Source organism: Candoia aspera, chromosome 2 (genome assembly GCF_035149785.1).
Source record: "Candoia aspera isolate rCanAsp1 chromosome 2, rCanAsp1.hap2, whole genome shotgun sequence".
In the NCBI taxonomy this organism is placed as follows: Eukaryota; Metazoa; Chordata; class Lepidosauria; order Squamata; family Boidae; genus Candoia; species Candoia aspera.
The window spans coordinates 200454353-200472476 of NC_086154.1; the positions used below are offsets into that span (position 1 = coordinate 200454353).

General features: G+C 38.2%; 1 protein-coding gene across 4 annotated transcripts in view; it reads right to left on the minus strand.

Annotated features, from left to right (window-relative positions):
• LOC134491423 (transducin-like enhancer protein 1) overlaps window positions 1-18124 on the minus strand; it is an 88125-nt gene that overhangs the window by 34132 nt on the left and 35869 nt on the right. For all 4 annotated transcript variants that reach the window (XM_063295175.1, XM_063295176.1, XM_063295174.1 and 1 more), the window contains 2 exons: window positions 17196-17400; window positions 16412-16428 (listed from right to left, as the gene is read on the minus strand). In XM_063295175.1, the coding sequence (XP_063151245.1) occupies window positions 16412-16428; window positions 17196-17400 (222 nt within the window). The remainder of the gene's footprint in view (window positions 1-16411; window positions 16429-17195; window positions 17401-18124) is intronic.

Below are 18124 nucleotides of genomic sequence, written 5' to 3' on the forward strand. Positions count from 1 at the left end.
AGCAGTGGATTTCATAAGGGCCAAGGGACGCGGTGGCGCTGCGGGTTAAACCGCTGAGCTGTCGATTGGAAGGTCGGCGGTTCGAAACCGCGCGGCGGGGTGAGCTCCCATTGCTCGTCCCAGCTCCTGCTCACCTAGCAGTTCGAAAACATGCAAATGTGAGTAGATCAATAGGTACCGCTTCGGCGGGAAGGTAACGGCGTTCCGAGTCGTCATGCTGGCCACATGACCCGGAAGTGTCTATGACAACGCCGGCTCTAAGGCTTAGAAACGGAGATGAGCACCGCCCCCTAGAGTCGGATTCGACTGGACTTTACGTCAAGGGAAACCTTTACCTTTACCTTTAAGGGATTAAATCATTGCCAGTTCCAGGAGTTCCTTAAAAGTATGGATGTTGATTATGGGGACATCATTTACTTTTCTGAAGTACAGTGGCTAAGTTGGGGTAAAATGCTGAAAAGATTTTATGATTTGCGAAATGAAATCAAGTCGTTTATAGAATCAAAAAGAAAATTTGTGCCAGAACTTGAAGATGAAAAAAGGCTCACAGATTTAGCATTTTTGCTGGATGTGACTGCTCATTTAAAGGAGTTAAACATGCGTCTTCAAGGTGAAAACCAACTTATTACTGCAATGTTTCAAACCATAACAGCATGGTTTTATACATTTTAATACATTGGCTAAACACAGTCCTGTGAACAGTGAGAAATATGCAGCCTTGCTTTTCAGTTTGATACAGGAATTTGAGAACAGGTTCCAAGATTTCCAGAAAAATCATCAATATTTTGGTATATTTTCGACTTCATTTTCAGTCGACATAACTACATTACCTCCGAATTTTCAAATGGAATGGACAGAGTTTCAATCAGACTTCAACTCAAAGAAAAATTTGATCATGTCTCTCTACTGGACTTTTATAAGACCTATCTTCCCAGAGAAAAATATCCCTCGCTTCACAATCATACCTTATTCATGACATCGCTTTTTGGCAGCAAGTATATTTGTGAGCAACTATTTTCAAGGATGAAGCACACGAAGAGTAAAATTAGAATTAAAATTTCTGACAAGCATCTTAAGAACTCACTGAGAATTGCAACCACTTTCATCATTAGTTTCACAAAAACAAGATCAAATATCCCACTAGTTTTATGTTGCCCTTTTTAAAGCGTATAATAAAAATATAAAAAGAATAAATGAAGTTTTATTACTTATATACATTAATTATATTATATATTTTATGTGTGGCCCAAGACAATTCCTCTTCATTCAATGTGGCCCAGTGTCATGTTCACCATTCCAATGTTGCTGGTACATCGTAACGTTTTGCATGTCATTTCACTGATACGTGTTTCATCTGGGAAGGGAGGAGGATTCCATCTCGGGCAGTTGTTATCTGTTGGAATGTGTTTGGGTTATCTCATGTGTTCAAGGTTACTTTCCCAGGATGGCAGTTCAAATGGTTACCAGCACCTGGGTGGGGGGGAGTTTGCAACGGCAGGGCGAGGGGAGGGATTACATTTGAAGCGAGGGTTTTTAGTCTGTATTTGGCGTGCTTTTGTTCATTCTCAGCTTTCTCTGTATTTGCATACTATTCTTGCAATAAATCAGATATCATTAAGTACCTGCTTGTGAGTCTGACTCTGTTAGGATAGGCAATCATTACACCCAGGGAAGCCAAAAGGTTGGACACTCATGCTCTAGATCATATCCATAACAAAAATTGTGTTGGGAAAATATTCTTTTAAAACTCAAAACAGCACCAGGTGACTTGGAAGCTGCATCCACTGTGGCTGGGGCTGAGACAAAAGCAACATCATGAGGACATGCCATTTATAAAAGGTTAGTGGTCCATATTTGTACCGCAATGTGAGGAAAATTATCTCTGATGTTGCCGAGTTCTATATCATTTATTTCTCTGTTTAGGCACCTGTTAAACCACTGGAGTGGTTTGGGATCGATAAAAGTTTAACTTTAAACTTTTAAAGTTTAAATCTCTTATTATCAAAGAGTAACATTTCTTAGTGTCAGAAATTGGTCTGTATATTGAATCATAAGGGAATAAATTTAAACATTCATTTGCATGTAGATACTTAGAAAAAAATGAAGAAGCCTAAATAAATACAAAGCAACCTCTATTGCTTTAACTGGTTTCTCCAAATTTGCTGCTAACACTTTTCTTTTTCTAAATTCCAGCATCAAACTGGAAGAAAGGCCAAAAAACAAGAGCAAGGACTAATCTTGTCCACAATCTCCAGGCTACTTTCTTTAGATAATGTTAAGTACAAACTGTTGACCCAAAGGGGAAGAAAGGCATTTTAGATATTTCTGGGTCACATGATAATTTGACATGCCTCCAATTCTCATCTTCCCTCCAGCTAAAGCATTAAACATGTCACAATGGGTTCTTTTAAGTTCAGGATTAGCATATGCAAGAAGGGCAATTTGTTCAGTGGTGTGTTAATGCCATGAACAATGCTGAATGAAGGGCTGGGGTTGGGGTATAGTAGGAGACAGCTCTTTTCACAAAGGCCTGACAAACCTTTCTAAAAGTCATCTGTACAAGAAAGCATCCTGCCACACGCTTTCTGAAATTTACAAAAAAAATCTGCTACACACATCACCACCGTACTTCATGGAATATATCTGTTTATGTTCAAATACTAAAGAAGCAAAATCAAAAGTAGTCAGCTAAAGAGCTGCCCTCCCCAACCAAAAAACGAGGGTCGCTATGCTAGGAATTATAGACATCTTAGCTATATCCTGTAATGAAAGAAAGGAAATCATGGACCCATACCGCCCAAAGCAATGGGAATGGTTTGTCACGGCACCACATATTACATCTTGAAGGCCAACTCCAAACTCTTTTATTTCTGCTTTCTCAACCTCAACATGCATACGGCTTCTTCAAAGTGCAGGGGAGGGCCTCATGAAACAAGCTGAAAAAGCAGCTCATCTTTTTACTGCAGTGTTTCTTGGCTGAAAAGGTAGGTTTGCTGGATCACTGAACTCATTAGTCTGAGATGTGAGTTTAGATTTTTTTTTTCCCCCTTTAAATCTCTTGATGGACTAAGAAAAATCAAAGGCAGCAGGGGAGAATTTGAGAACAAATACTGGTTTCAGATTTGAAAATGGGTTTCAATGCGAACATAAACATACAGATACTTTCCAGGAAGTTAGCGGTATATGAAAAGGGGGTCAAGTGGTCATATTGCACTAACCTATAAAATAGTTTGATTTTGGTTTAACAGGATGTGCTGACTGGATCACTGTAGCTTATTCTACAAACCATGGCTTTAAAAAATCTTAGCTTTGCATAGCATGCATATCCAGCCAGCATTATAATTCTGGAAGAAAGCTGAAACCTAAGACCAGTTCAGATGTAAAAATATTTTGTTGTTGTTGTAGTAGTGAAACTATATCAGAGGTATAGCTAATCATATTAGTGACCTCAAGGGAAGGGTGAAAGTGAATTATATCAACTGTGTATCTGGGAAAAGGGATGTTTTTATCCACTTTGCTTTAATATACAAATAACAAGAGAATATTTATATTCATGCTATCGGCCTAGGTACAGTTGTTTCATCAAGTCTGGCATAAAAAAATGTGGGTTGATTTGTCAAGGCATTGTTTGAATTTAAATCACCCATGTGCTTGGATACTGTTCATTGCCATTTTAGAACAAAGAAGAGGTAAGAAAGTTGCCCTCTGCCCAATCTGGAATTAAAACTAATATCCCTCTAGGCTACAGACTTGGGTTACTGTGACCTTCTACTGAGACTGATCAAGTGCTTGATCCTAGGATCCTTACCTCATGAAAAAACTGAGCTCAACTCCTGGTAAATACATGGAAATATCAATGCTTGGCAACAATACCGAAGTTGATGCTGTTGCCTTTTGCTGGCCAGAATAATTAGCAGTATGTTTTATCTGCATTAAGAAAAATCCAATCTTCCTCTTCCTCTAGGGTTTAAAGAACTTGAGCCTTTCAGAATTTTTTAGATGTGTTTTGAATTATTTCCAATCTATGAAATCTTGGAAAGAAATTGTGTAAACGTGTTCCTCGTCTGTCGGGACACTAATTCTTCAAAAGGTAAACTGAACTGAACCAAATCTGGTGTGTGGGGAAAAGCCAGCAAAAGACTGTGTTCAAAAATAGGCCAGATAAGGCCTGAGATTGCAGAGAAAAAAAATCCTGATTTTTTTCACCAATCCATCTCTAAGGGAGAGGCAGTTGGGCAGCTGCTCAGAATGTTGCAGAGTCCTCCATTTTAAGCCCCTCTTCCTCTTCTGTCCAGGTTACGTGACCCAGTATGGAGCATATGCAGCCTGTCCTGTGTTTCTCACTGCACACATGCACAATACAACAAAGGGGACAGCAGAATGATACACAAAAGGATTTGTTTATCTATTTATTTATTTAAATTTAGGTGCTGTCTGATTCCAGACTGGCCCTGGGTGGCTTACAATAGAATAAGCAATAAAAATACAACGGAAAGCAAAATTGGATCTGGCAGCTCTACAGACAAAACCACAACCAACAAGGAGGGACATCCAACCAGGGAGAGCAGCCAGGTCTTTAAGGCCTTCCAGAATACCATCAAGATGGGAACCATATGGATCTCTGGGGGCTCCTCGCACCAGAAGGCAGGTGCAGGAATTGTCAGCCCACCCACCCACCCACCCACCCACCCAGGTATACTGGATCAGAAATCAACTCCATAGGAAAGCTAAAACTACTTTTATTGAGAGTGTTTATAATAACAACAGAATCTTACAAGACTGATTGTGCTGTATCTCCTCCCCTTCTTATACTCATGTGAATTAGGAAGGTGTCTGTGCCTCTTCCATGTATTTTCTGCTTGTTGTGATTTATGTTTTATCCCCTTGTCACTTTGATACTGGATCTTGCCTATGTCTGTCATCTTCCTAACTCTCTACAGCAACAGAGAAGGCACTCTTCCTGGTTCCTGATAGATGGCACTGTTAATTCGAAGGAAACCTCGTGTGCTAACTCTGCCAGTACATACAGTACTATCTGGGCAGAAACCATAGGAGATAGGCAGTTCCTCAAATAACCTGGTCCTATGCCATGTAGGACCATATAGGTGATAACCAGCACCTTGAATCGCATCCAGAAGCATATTGGCAACCAAGGCAGCTTACAAAGCAGAGCTGTCACATGGGCATACCAAGGCATGCCAATCACTGCCTGCACTGCTGCATTCTGGATCAGTTGAAGCTTCCAAGTGGTTCTCAAGAGCAGCCTCATGTAGAGTGCATTGTAGGAGTCAAGCCACCTTAAGGGTCTCCTGATTCAGGAAGAGGTGCAACACATCAGATGTAGTTGTGCAAAGGCCTTGTGGCCACAGCTGCCCCTGCTTTTTTACAAACACCCCTGTTTGCCATCTAGTAAATTGGTGTCTTGTGCCTGGCCACAATGTTGTCAATGTGCAAGAATAGTTCAAAATGCACTCAAAATTTCAATACACCCATTGATCTGAAAAGGTGCATACTCCTGCTTTACTATACTCCTTAACAGAGGAGAGCAAGCCTTTCTAACAGCTTTGAATTCCAGGGCCCAAGAGTGAGGACACTATCATGTAAGTGTGTGAAATTAGATCAAGTTTGGTCATATGGAACTACTGAAAACAGAGGAAAGAAGAATAAAATGAAAATTTATAAAAGCTACTATTATATAAATCTGAGATACCAAAGAGACAAAGTTGAGAACATTGAGACTTCACACAGTTTTCACTTCAGAGTTTATGTTGTAAGATTTCACTTTATAGGAGGCTCAACAGGAAGTAACATCATTTTCAGGATTCTAAAGAGCAAACTATAAAGAAAAGTTTATGAGTGGGATACAATCAATTTGCTAACCATAATCTCAGTGGAGTCACTGAGTTTGCTAGCAGTGGGTAAAAAACAAACTTTACATTAGTTATACTAGTAAAATTCATGAAGAAAGTACATGTATGAAAAATTTCCTGATTGCTTTGAATCTTTATCTTGTAAGCAGTCAGCCAGAGAATGCTCATCTCTTAGAACAGATTAAAATTATGAATGAGAAAAAGCAAATGAAAACTTTTAAAAGAGAATGAAAATTTCTTTTTATGCACTTCTTCCACAATTATTTGCATCATTTAAGATTCCAATGAGGGAATTCTCCAAATTTAACCAAATATTTATTTATTTTTCAAATTTCTATTACTGCCCATCTCTCCCAAAAAGGAGAGTGTAAATTACAAAATATTTGTAATGTGACATATGAGACCGAATGGTATATTAACAGAAGCCAAAGCTTTTGAACTTTTGGTTCAAAATTCAGAAGTAGAGGTGAAAGTAAAAGTTTGGGCAAGAGATTAGTGGTAGAGGGCATGGCTGGAACATGGAAAATTCTGCAGAAAAATGCACTCTGATTTGTAGCGACCATTCCATGCCCACTAATAATATGCCTCTTGGCATTTTGGAGGGAAAAAAAGGTGATTGGCAAAAAAGAGTTCCACTGTGGGTAAATTTTCCCTTTCCCAAAATCAGGAGATAACAGCAGTATAATTTAATTTGATGTCAACGATTCACTGTGACACAGCCATTAATAATAAAAATGGTCATAATGTAGGGTTACTTTATATTCTAATGTTGTGCTTCCTCTGAAAACAATTACACAATATGGAAAATTCACAAATCATGGAACCCAGCTCACATCTAAGTTTGGTAGCAGCAACACTACACCAATAATTATGAATACTGTTTGTTTTTATTACGATATTACGACGTTTATTTCAGCAAGCTGTTCTTAGCTACTTGGCTTTTCATCTGGAAACAAAGCAAGGTACAAAACATTCAGTGAAATAAAAAATCATTTTCTTGGCTTCCAATGCAGTAAGAACATCCTCAGTACAAATCTTTACCATGTGCACAATACTCATGTTGCTTTCTCTCTACTTTGGGGCACCCTATGCATTTGGGGATATCAATAATTATTCAATAACAAGAGCTGCCCCTGTAACATGAGCATGGAGCCTGCACCCACTGACACGCAATATGCAATTACAGTGCTTTAATATGCGTAGAAGCAAGTGTTAAAGTGATTGCTAACAATCTTTTCAGCATTCTTAAAGTTTGTGACCTTAGCACATGACAACAGTAGCTTTATCCATGGAATCTAAAGATTCATAATTCTAGTATTCCATGGCCATCAATAAAGTTAGATAGACTGGGTGGCAGAAGAGACCCTAGAATGTGCATCCTCATCCTTCTATCTCATCTACTTAAAGAGTGTGTGTATAAGTGTTAATTGAAAGCACAAAACTACCAAAAATAAATATATTAAGAATTTTGTAGTTAATGTACTACAATTAAGGTAAATGCCACCCAATTAACAGGTTTGGGATGTTGGTTAGAATTACTGATTTTCATCTATAGGATGCTGTATTTTGAATAGCACAATATTCACTGCATACTGTACGCTAATTTGACTGTATTCCTCTGAAATAATTTGGTTATATCTTGATACAAGAAATATCCCTCCAGATTTTAGTTGTTATTCAAGAATCTCCTTTTGCTATCATTCAAGATGTTCCAGTGTCACTTTTCTCTTTGATTGTCCTATTGTACTGAATGGAGGTATAATTTAATTACCCTAACATCCTTCATCCCTCCAAAAATGTATTTAAATCTGTCTGATATGCTAGGATGATAATGTGTGCATGATACTAACCAGTGGTGTCCAGGCAGGGGGTGGGGAAGCCACAATGGGCAGGATAGGAGAGATACTCTGCCCCTTATGTATATATATGCTATGTTGACACACGACAAAATGGGCATGGTTTGCATTACTACATCATTCCTATCAACTTGTCCATTTTGAAATTCATCCCACCCTACCTGGACATCGCTGATACTTGCCCAAAGTGTCCCCTGAGTTCTATAATTGAGTGAGAATTTAATATGAATATTCTGTACCAAGACCTACAATGGTTGTAGCACTAGGAAGCCAAGGCCAATCTTCCAATAATACAAAAATCTGAATGGTGGCAAAATCCAAAAAGAAAATCTACTGAAGAACAAGTGTTTCCACTACATTATATTATAACTAGTGGATTTATTTATCTATCGAATTTGTCACCGCCCATCTCCTCCAAACGGAGGGACTCTGGGTGGTTTACAGCATAAAACAATAACTATACAATAAAATTCCAATATAAAATATAGACTAAAACAATTTTAAAAACTACCAAATATAATAAAATCCCGATGGCTATTGTCCCATTCAATCTTTGCGTAGGAGGGGCACTTCAAGGCACTAGCCTTTAATTACCTACATGCTTGCTATTACCATGTAATACATTTTTGTCAGCGCCTGAAGTGATATCACAGTAAATAGATTGAATATATCCAGCATACTTGATTTTTGCATACTATATAGAAATGTATCATTTTTAGGCATTTCTTCCAAAGATGGAAATAGAGTTAGAATTATAATGTATCACGTGCCATTAGCAGACAACCCCTTTTTATAATCAAGGCTTTATTCTATCAGCAACAATACTGATCATTAGCAATAATATGCTAAGGCAGATCTTTATTGCTAATGTTAAAGAAAAACATTTAATTGGCTGGACTCTTAAATCTTCCAACATGGGATACCAAAACAATGACTTTCTCTCTCTAATATCACAAGTAGCAATCTTGTAAAAAGTAATTTTCACCTACATGCTCTTTGAATCTGTTACAGACTTAGGAAAGCTCTTGTTATCCTTTAAAAAAATACTTTTATTTGTCTAAACAAGTTTTACAGAACATTTTTTACAAATATCAGTAGAACATCATATATCAAGAATTTCATCAGATTACACATGCCTCTATTCAAGATAAAACTGCTTTCCCCCATAAAATCAGAACCAAGAATGATAATGGCACTTGAGAGGCTTACAGCAGAGGTCATTTCAGAAAGTTCTCATCCTTTATCAGGGTACAAAGATTTTCAGGAAGCTAAAAAAAACTGTTTCACTAGTCATCCGGCTCCATGGCACTGCATGGCCCATGACCCATACTGAATGTATGCCAGGAAGATGTTAAAAGCTACACCTATTTTAAGTGGCAGTGCTAATATTGATGGTTTTTGCAGAGGACAGAAGGGAGAAGTTTAATATTTCACCATGGATAGCATTTAATATTTCCTAAACGTGCAATCTGCTTATCGTAAAAACAGTCACTCCGTATGTAATGTCCGTTTGAAGTTGCTTATAAGCTATTACTGCAATATACTGGCATGAATCTGCATATGGCATTACACTTCAGGTCTACTGCCCTGCTGTTCAGTTCTCATTATGAAAAGAGCTCATTTGCCTCACTTCATGCATCTAAGATCCCCACTTCCAACACACACACAAACACTTACTTTACATCTATTCATCCACATTTTAAGTCAATGGCATCACAGATTATTTTCAGGAATGAAGATCTGCAGCTGAACTTTTTAAAAACACCACTGAAAGATCAGGCACCATGAGCAACAACACTGCAACTCAGTCTTGCAGAATTATGCCTTTGTTCCTGGAGTAGCACAACATTAAGCTAGGCAGAACTGCCGTTCTCATATTATTGCTAGGGTTCCGTGATCTATTTCCTGTTTGTTTATGGATGTGATGGAAGCCATGTTAACCAAATGTATTGGCATACTGGTTTCCACGCTCACTTACACACACACATGCAATTACAGAAGACCTACCTTAAACTCAATTAATTTGTTGAGTTCAGATTAAAATCCACAGTTCAGGTGATCTTATTTTGCCCCAAGATGCCTCCTCCTAACAGACCAGACTCCATGCTCTAAGACAGATACACTTTCCATGCTGCATTGTCTATTACGTTCCGATAGTAGGCAAGGAACTAAGAGAGAGATTTGAGGGATACACAGGTTCCCATGGGATGATTTAATGAATTAATCTACTGCATCCTAGAAGATTTTCAACATCTTCATTTGGGCAGATTGTCTGCCCTGACTTCATCTATGGGAGTTAGGAACCTATTTTTTCTATTTGTGCATCAGAAATTGTGCTTCCACACTATAAAATCATTGACAGAAATTGTAGGCTTTATTTCAGTTTAATTATCATTTTTCCCCAACTGAAGAGGAAATTATGTGTCAGAACTCCATCATTTTTATAACAGCCACATGTACTTTCCTTGTGGACACAGCTCTGATAAGATCTCTATGCTAGTATATATAAATGTAGTTTTCTCAGTCAAGAAAACTTAATGACTAATGCCTTGGCAGACATCCTGGGAGAAATGGAAAATCCAAATATAAAGATACAATATTGATAATGTTCTCCAGTATGCAATCTACTTCCTGAAGTTGATCTTTTTATATCAAGACAGGCAAACTTTGAACCCACTGATTCCATGTAGCTGCTTAAGCCGAACTATATAAACCTTGCCTAACTTTGTGTCCTCCAAATATGGTAAAATTCTGTAATGGAAATTGCAATCCACTATACCTGGAAATCATTAAGTTGTGTTAATAGATTCATACCAATGGTTATGACATATGCAATCAGGATCTAAAAAGCGTCTTTTGAAATTAGAATGAATGTTGTCCTTTGGGGGGGAAAACGGCCTCTTGGATATAAGAAATACTATAGAAGACATCTGTACACTGTTGAGTCTCTGGCACCTGGTCTGACATATGTGAGATGGTCAGCTATATAAATTTAATAAATAAATAAAATATGGAATAATGGCAATTTGTGGATATAACCTACATTTCTGAAGGAGGGCAGATTCCAAACCACTCATTCCATGTTGTTTTTGAATCCAGTGATACGGGATATTTCCACAGAGAGATTCAGTACTTGGTCTTGCATTGATACCATGCTCCCATGATCACACACCGATGTCCTCTTTGCACACCTGAGCCAATTTTCTTCCAGCTTAACTGCAGTGCATTTCAACTTGGAAAATTTCTGACATTAATGCTCCATAGGGCTTGAGGGCAATCAGCGTTCTCTATTTGTGGAAACTTTTGTCTCAGCTGATTTTCCAGTGCCTGAACTCACGGTCTCTAGAAGATTTCATAGACCGACTTACTAGCCAACTTGATTTTAATTCTTCTAGGCCGTTTTAAAATTCTCATAACATGGGTGGTAGTCTTAATTGTGTTAGTTTATAGCATATTTATCCAAAGTGAAGATGACTGTGCATTTAGGATGACACAGCAAAACAAAACAAAACAAAACAAAACAAAACCAATGAAATACTTTACAGGTAGTCCTCAACTTACAACCATTTGTTTAGTGACTGTTCGAAGTTACAACAGCACTGAAAAAAAATGACTTACTTATGACTGTTGCAGAGTCCCCACATGATCAAAATTCAGGCGCTTGGCAACCAGCATGTATTTATGATAGCAGTGTCCCGAGGTCACGAGATCGGCATTTGCAACCTTCCCAGCCAGTTTCCAACAAGCAAAATCAATGGGGAACCATGTGATCCATTTAACAACTGCATGATTTGCTTAATGGCCATGTGATTCACTTCACCACCACAAAAAAATTCATAAAATCGGGTGTGATTGCATGCCTCGCTTAACAACCACACTGCTTAATGATGAATTTTCCAGTACCTATTGTGGTCATAGGTCAAGGACTACCTCTAGTTCCTATGCAGTGCCCATCTTCCCCAATTTATTGGTCTAGGTTGCCATCTCCACCTAAAACCAATCCTTGTGATTCCCCTCACACTTCAATGAATGTGTCCATGTGACACTTTTATATACACTATGTGCATGTTTGTGGTTATATACAATAATAACAACTAATTAAAATTAATTGCCTATAAATAAGGAAGCAAGAAAGTCCTGGTTACCTATACTAACCATTCTCATATATACACAACACACACAAATATTGCTATCCTGCCTTCCAGCAAAAGAGGAGGAGGAGGATCAAAATTAGGGATGGGGATGAGACAAGAGGAAGATGTAACTAGAAGGAAAAGAAAAAGGGAGGAAGCTCTGTTTAAGGAAGGTTTCCTTTGAGTCAAGCTTGACACCTGGCAACTACATGATTCACCATATAATTGGATGCAAAAGAACAAGGTGAAATTAAATCCAGAGAAGACAGGTGTGACAAGGCATACCTTCAAACAATTACTTCTAGTGTTCCAGCCATCCTTCCTGAGCTGATCAGATTTGGTGTTGATTATTTTTGCCCCAGATACATCCTGTCTTGGCTCGTACAATGTACTCTTCATGCAGCTACTATTAAAAAGAGCCTAGTAGTTGCAACTGGTGAAAATGTAATAGCTAGGCTGCTGACCTATGCAAGAAACAGCGATCATATGGTTCCTGTACTGAATGATCTGCACTGGTTGTCAACTGTGCACTATTTATGGTGTTGGTATTGACCTTTAATGGCTTAAGGCCTGATTACCTAATGGACCACCTCTCCTGTTATAAATCTGTCTTGTAGTTTAAATCAACGGAAGCAGCCAGCAGATGTTCCTGCTATTAAAATTTCATCTTTCTGGAACCCAGAAGAAGGCTTTCTGCTGTGTTCTTCCCAGGTTATGGAATGCACTCTCTTGGAAGTTGTACTATCAGTATTTAGGAACAGTGTAAAGAAGCACCTCTTTCACCAAATTTTTGACCAATCAATGATTTTAATATTATTCATTTTAATCAGTATTTTTGTATCATTTTTGTTTTAAATTTGGTTAGCTGCCTTGAGTGCTCACCAGAGAAGAAAGGAAAATAGAAAGGCAGGCAGTCAGCTATACAGGCTTCTTCCAAGATATTTTTTGACTTCCCAGTCTAGTCTACAACCTAGAATTCCTGGAGGCCTCCTATCCAAATATTAACTACATCCTACTTTCTTAGCTTCCTCAAGATCAGTCTGTAGACTTACAGAACTCATCCCAAGTAGGGAATATTTAAGTGGTAGTCTTAGCAATGGCCCCCAATGTATGAATGCCCCTTGGAGAGAAAGAGGCAGGTACCTATCTCTAATTTTGATCTTTATAAAGCAGCCTTTAAAAAATACTTGTCCTCTGTTGCTTTTAACTGAAAAGGTCGTATACCTTAGAAATTGGAAACTGTATTTTTCTTGTAATATATTTATTTTAAAATTGCCGCAGTAACTTAGAATGCTTTGAATAGTTAGCTATTTAATTATAAGTCATCATCTTGAAAAGCAACAAAGAAACGAATGGAATATGTAAGTATGGAGAATCACTTAAGATAATTTGGTGATTTGTATTTATGTTTTATTTTATTTCACTTGATTTGCTTTCAGTGCCAAAAACATCTGATCTAAGAAGAAACTACCATTCTTATGTACAGTGTTAGCCTAAACAATTTTTTTCATGCTACAGTGGTAGTTAAGGGGAAAAAAAGATTGATAGGAGGCCTTTACACAAGTTATCACAATAACATAGATGCATTGGGGAATACACAGCTGAAATCTCCTGTTGATATTCTTCACAGCATATAATGTTATCTCTTTATTACAGACCATTTAGTACATTTTCCCCACATCAGCATTCCCCAAGCTAGCCAGAATGTCCAGCTAGCATGACCAATGAGAAACTATAGTCCAGCACATTAGAAGAGTGCCAGGCTGAGACATGTTCCTTTTGTCACATTTTATACTATAGTACTGCTGTAGGGGGAAATATTCCAAATATTTGGAATATGCTCGAAATGTGCTATAATATCCAGAAACGCACTAAAAACAACAACACTCAAAGTATATATTCAGTTGACTGCTATTATCTCCTCCTTGTGGGGGAGACGGGCGGTGATAAATTTGATAAATAAATAAATAAAAATTCCTTAGTAAAGTAAATGTTGGAGTTCTACAGTTTGTCATTTTTCTTAACAAACCACTTTTATATTCAAGGCAACTAGTTTAAAGAATAATGGAATAGGGATTTATTCCTTAGTATTGCCTTCCCTTACTAGTCTAACTTTATATGTCTATGTCTATCTCCTGCTGCAATCTGGCAACTCTAAGCAGCTAACATCACCATCATCATCATCATCATCATCATCACCACCATCATCATCATCATTTTGGTCCCTTCGAATCAGTCTTGACTCCTGGCAACTGCCTGGACAAGCCCTTGGAATTTTCTTGGCAAGATTTCAGAAGTGGTTTGCTATTGCCTCTTTCCTAGGGCTGAGAGAGACTGACTGGCCTGAGGTCACCCAGCTGATTTTGTGCCTCAGGTGGGACTAGAACTCATGGTCTCCCAATTTCTAGCCCAGTGCCTTAACTACTACACCTAACTGGCTCCTGCTGACATGATAAAAGACATTAAAACATCCACAATATATGAGAGAGAAAGGGAGAGATTGAGAGAACCAAATACAACCAACCAAAATAACTAACAATAGTAAAATAAAAAATAACATCAATGTTTGTTTCACACACAAGAAAGGTGTTTGAAATAGTTTAAACCCTGACTGAAAAAGATCCAGATTACTCATTTGTTCTAGAGCGCTGTTTAGTTGAAAGAGAGGCTGGAGACTGGGTGTTAAATGTCTAAAATCCTTCTGAAAGTAATTAAAAGGGAAGCTGCTCTTACCTCTATCAGGAAACTGTCCCAAAGCATCAGCATTACTACTGAAGAGCAACCCTCATCATTTCTTGGAACTGGAGAATTACAAGGAGTTTCCCTTTGCGTGATCCAACAGGTTGGGCTGATTCAGGTGGGAGTAGGTGATTTTGCAGGCACCCAGATGCCAAGCCATAAAGGGCTTCATGAGCACTTTAAACTGTATCCAGAAACTAACTGGTAGCTAGTGCAGAACCCATAATACAGGTATTACATGGTCCCAGCATTGGATGCCAATTAGCACATGGGGCCCTGCATTCTGGACCAACTATAGTTTCTGAGTAGAGCTCAAAAGCAGCCCTATGTATACTGCTATAGTCTAGCTGGTTGGTAATGAGGGCATGAGTTACTGTAGCCAGGTCCCTCTGCAGCAGGTATGGCTGCAATTGGCATAGCCAAACCTGGACAGAGGCCCCTCTAGCCATGGCTTCCACCTGCTGCTCAAGCAGGATCCATGAGTCCAGAAGGATGCCCAAATCATAAAAAGGCAAGACAAGGTTGGAAAGCTCTATTTTCCTGTAACAGCCCATTATCACACCTTGAACAGATTTTCTGAGATACAAGAGAGTGTAAAAGAAAGGGGAAATGAGTAGAACTTACCACCTTCACTTCTCTCTCAGGAGCAACCTCAGAATCCAAGCCATATGGGTGGAGAAGCCTACCTACCCATGCAAGATGATATGCATAACTACCTCCCTTTTTCGCCTGCCTCATCTGATCAGTTACTTCTTTAGGAAACAAACAATAGTTCCTAACATTTACAGGTATCTTGTTTTTCTTCGTACATCTTTTGTTTTAATTTTTATTTGTAAACTGCCCAGAGTCACTATGGAATCAGAGTGACCCTGAATGATGATATGATGAGGATGATGAAAAACCTTACAGAGCAGCTTTAATAGGATGTGTACTCATAAAATCTTGATTTGCTTTTTAAAATCCCACACTTTAAAATTCAGCATTGTTTCTACTCTGAAAAAAGTATCTGAAGAGAGAGAAACACATTAATTTTGTCTCTCACAAACCACTTTCAAACCACAGCAAAGGCTCTGAGAAATCCCACTGCAAGGGGTATAAGAAAATCAAATTTACAAAACAATATAAAATGCTATTCAATATAGTAACTCTCCAGGTGGTGTAACTACCATACATTTGTTATCAATATGAGGCCAAAAAAGAAAAAAGAAAGGACTTCCGATATCCCTTTAATAGCATTGTTCTATGTTGCTAATGAATTTTACAAGACAACATGGGAGTATTCCAGCATATATTATTGTTCTGAATATATTTTAAATCAGTAGGACTCTCCAAAAGGGTATTACAAACTATGCATAACAAGACATTTATTTTTTTAATTTATCTTGTGTAATGTCTGATCACATACTTAACAGTCAGGTTTGTGAAGATAAAATTATAAAAAAATTTCATTCCTCGTGACTGCCATATAACGGCTCACCTTGTTTTCCAAGTACATACTATACGTAACTATAGTAAATAGTTACTTATAAATAGTAAATAGTTAAATAGGAATTAGCAAAGCTGCTATCTGAAACCAGACCATTTGTAGGGATTTTATCCCTCATCCCTTACCACCATTGCCACATAGGCTATTCAAAATAAATATTAAATTTTAATTCTTCCAACAAAGCATCCAAACAGGAGAAACTGTGACCATTATCTAAACTAGGAGAGAAGCAGCAGATAAGTCTACAGGGAAGAAAATGTGACTATCTAGGCTATCAACTACTGTAACAATGAAAACGTTAACATTAGCAGGAATATTGGTACTTACTGTGCCTGGATCTCTGTCTGTTCCCGTAGTAACCAAGAAATGCACAGACATGCCCGTTCAGACACAGAGGCAAGAACAGAAATAAAAAAAGGGGGGAGAAATTAGAACACAAGCCGCAAACAGTTTTAAAATGGCTTTTATTTATATAAGTCATTGCACATTCCTAATACAGTGATTTCCTGAAAATTACATTTTGTAAACATGATTTACAGTTTAACCATACACAAGGCCTAGTTCTTTCCATAACAGAATAAGTTAATTTTTATTCTTCAAAAATTATTCAAGTGCAATTTGCCCAATATTTAAAGGTGTCCTAAACAAAACTACAAAAAAGGTGCAATGCTTAAAACTTTCAACTCATTCAACTCCAATTTTTATTCTTCATTTGCCTACCCTCTCACCCCCTTGCCCCCTTTCCATTAAAGATTACTTTATTTAATAAAAAAGAAACAAAAATATTGCCCACTTATTCTGTTCAATAATCATCCACAATATTGTGCTGGCCACTGAGGTTACAACTAAGCATCTGTAGGGATGTCAAAATGCCCTGCATTTCATCAAAGCAGGAGATCCCTAGTGAACTCCAGGTTCAAAAACTAAGAACCTCAAGCTAAATTTTGTTTCAGTGGTACAAACGCAGAACATTGATTCTTAAAGTCTGGCATTATAATTGTTCTTGGCTTTCATTCTAAATAGCTCAGTTTCTTTAGAGATGCCCACAATTTTCAGCAATATGCGAACACTCATTTGACAATGTCCTAATCAGGCTTTCCATGCCTCTCACCTCTGTGGTGGTCTGCATCGTGATGCTTCTTGTCATCTTTTATTGCCAAGTGAGACTGCCCACCCAGAGCACTTGAGAGGGCAAGAAGGCCAGCACTGCTTCCGAGCGGAGGGATCCCAGGAGGCTGGAGCCCTGATGGGTGTGGAGTAAGAGGCACTGGAGGTCCATGGCCATGAGAGAGATGCTGAGCCTGCAACTGCTGTTGCTGTTATTCATTGGGGTATTTCCAGACAGAAGCAGCACACAGAGCAGGCAATTTGAAGGAAAGAAGGAAGGAAAGAAAGGGACTGGTTAGCCAGCTAGACACAGTACTACTTGTCTCAAAGCCTACTCTGCTTCAGCCTGGTCTAGGTAATCACCCTGTGCTAAGTTTCACAACCGTGAGAATATTGCCTTGGATATTTATTCTCTTTTGTATTACAGAACTAAGCCATGCAATTTAATCTATACCCCAACTAACAGATTTGTGTAGTCTAGACTCTGGAGGGTAGCTGGCACCTCTTTAAATCCACCTCTGTATTTAAAAAATTAGTGCAAACAGAGATATCATTGGCTCTCACCTTCCTGTCCCCAAAAGCTTGTTTTCACAACTGCTTCAAATAAAGATGAAAACCAACAACATAAAAGGGCGCTATCTAAAGTAAGTCTCTGTTGCAGCTTCTACTAGGAATGTTTCCAATAGTGAATCACCAGTTGGAAAAGTGACCAAACAAGCGTTCTTTTCACTTCTTTCTTGTCTTCAGTGTATGCTTGACATTATAACTGACAGAATACAAACAAAGTGTTGATCTGATTAGTCTTACCCTCAGGGCACTACATTTGAGATTTACTTCAACAGTTTCAAATCTATGTACCTATCCCAAAATTCAGTAGATCATCAGAATGATCTCGGCCAGATCACAATATATGCTAGCCTTCTCCAGCCTGGA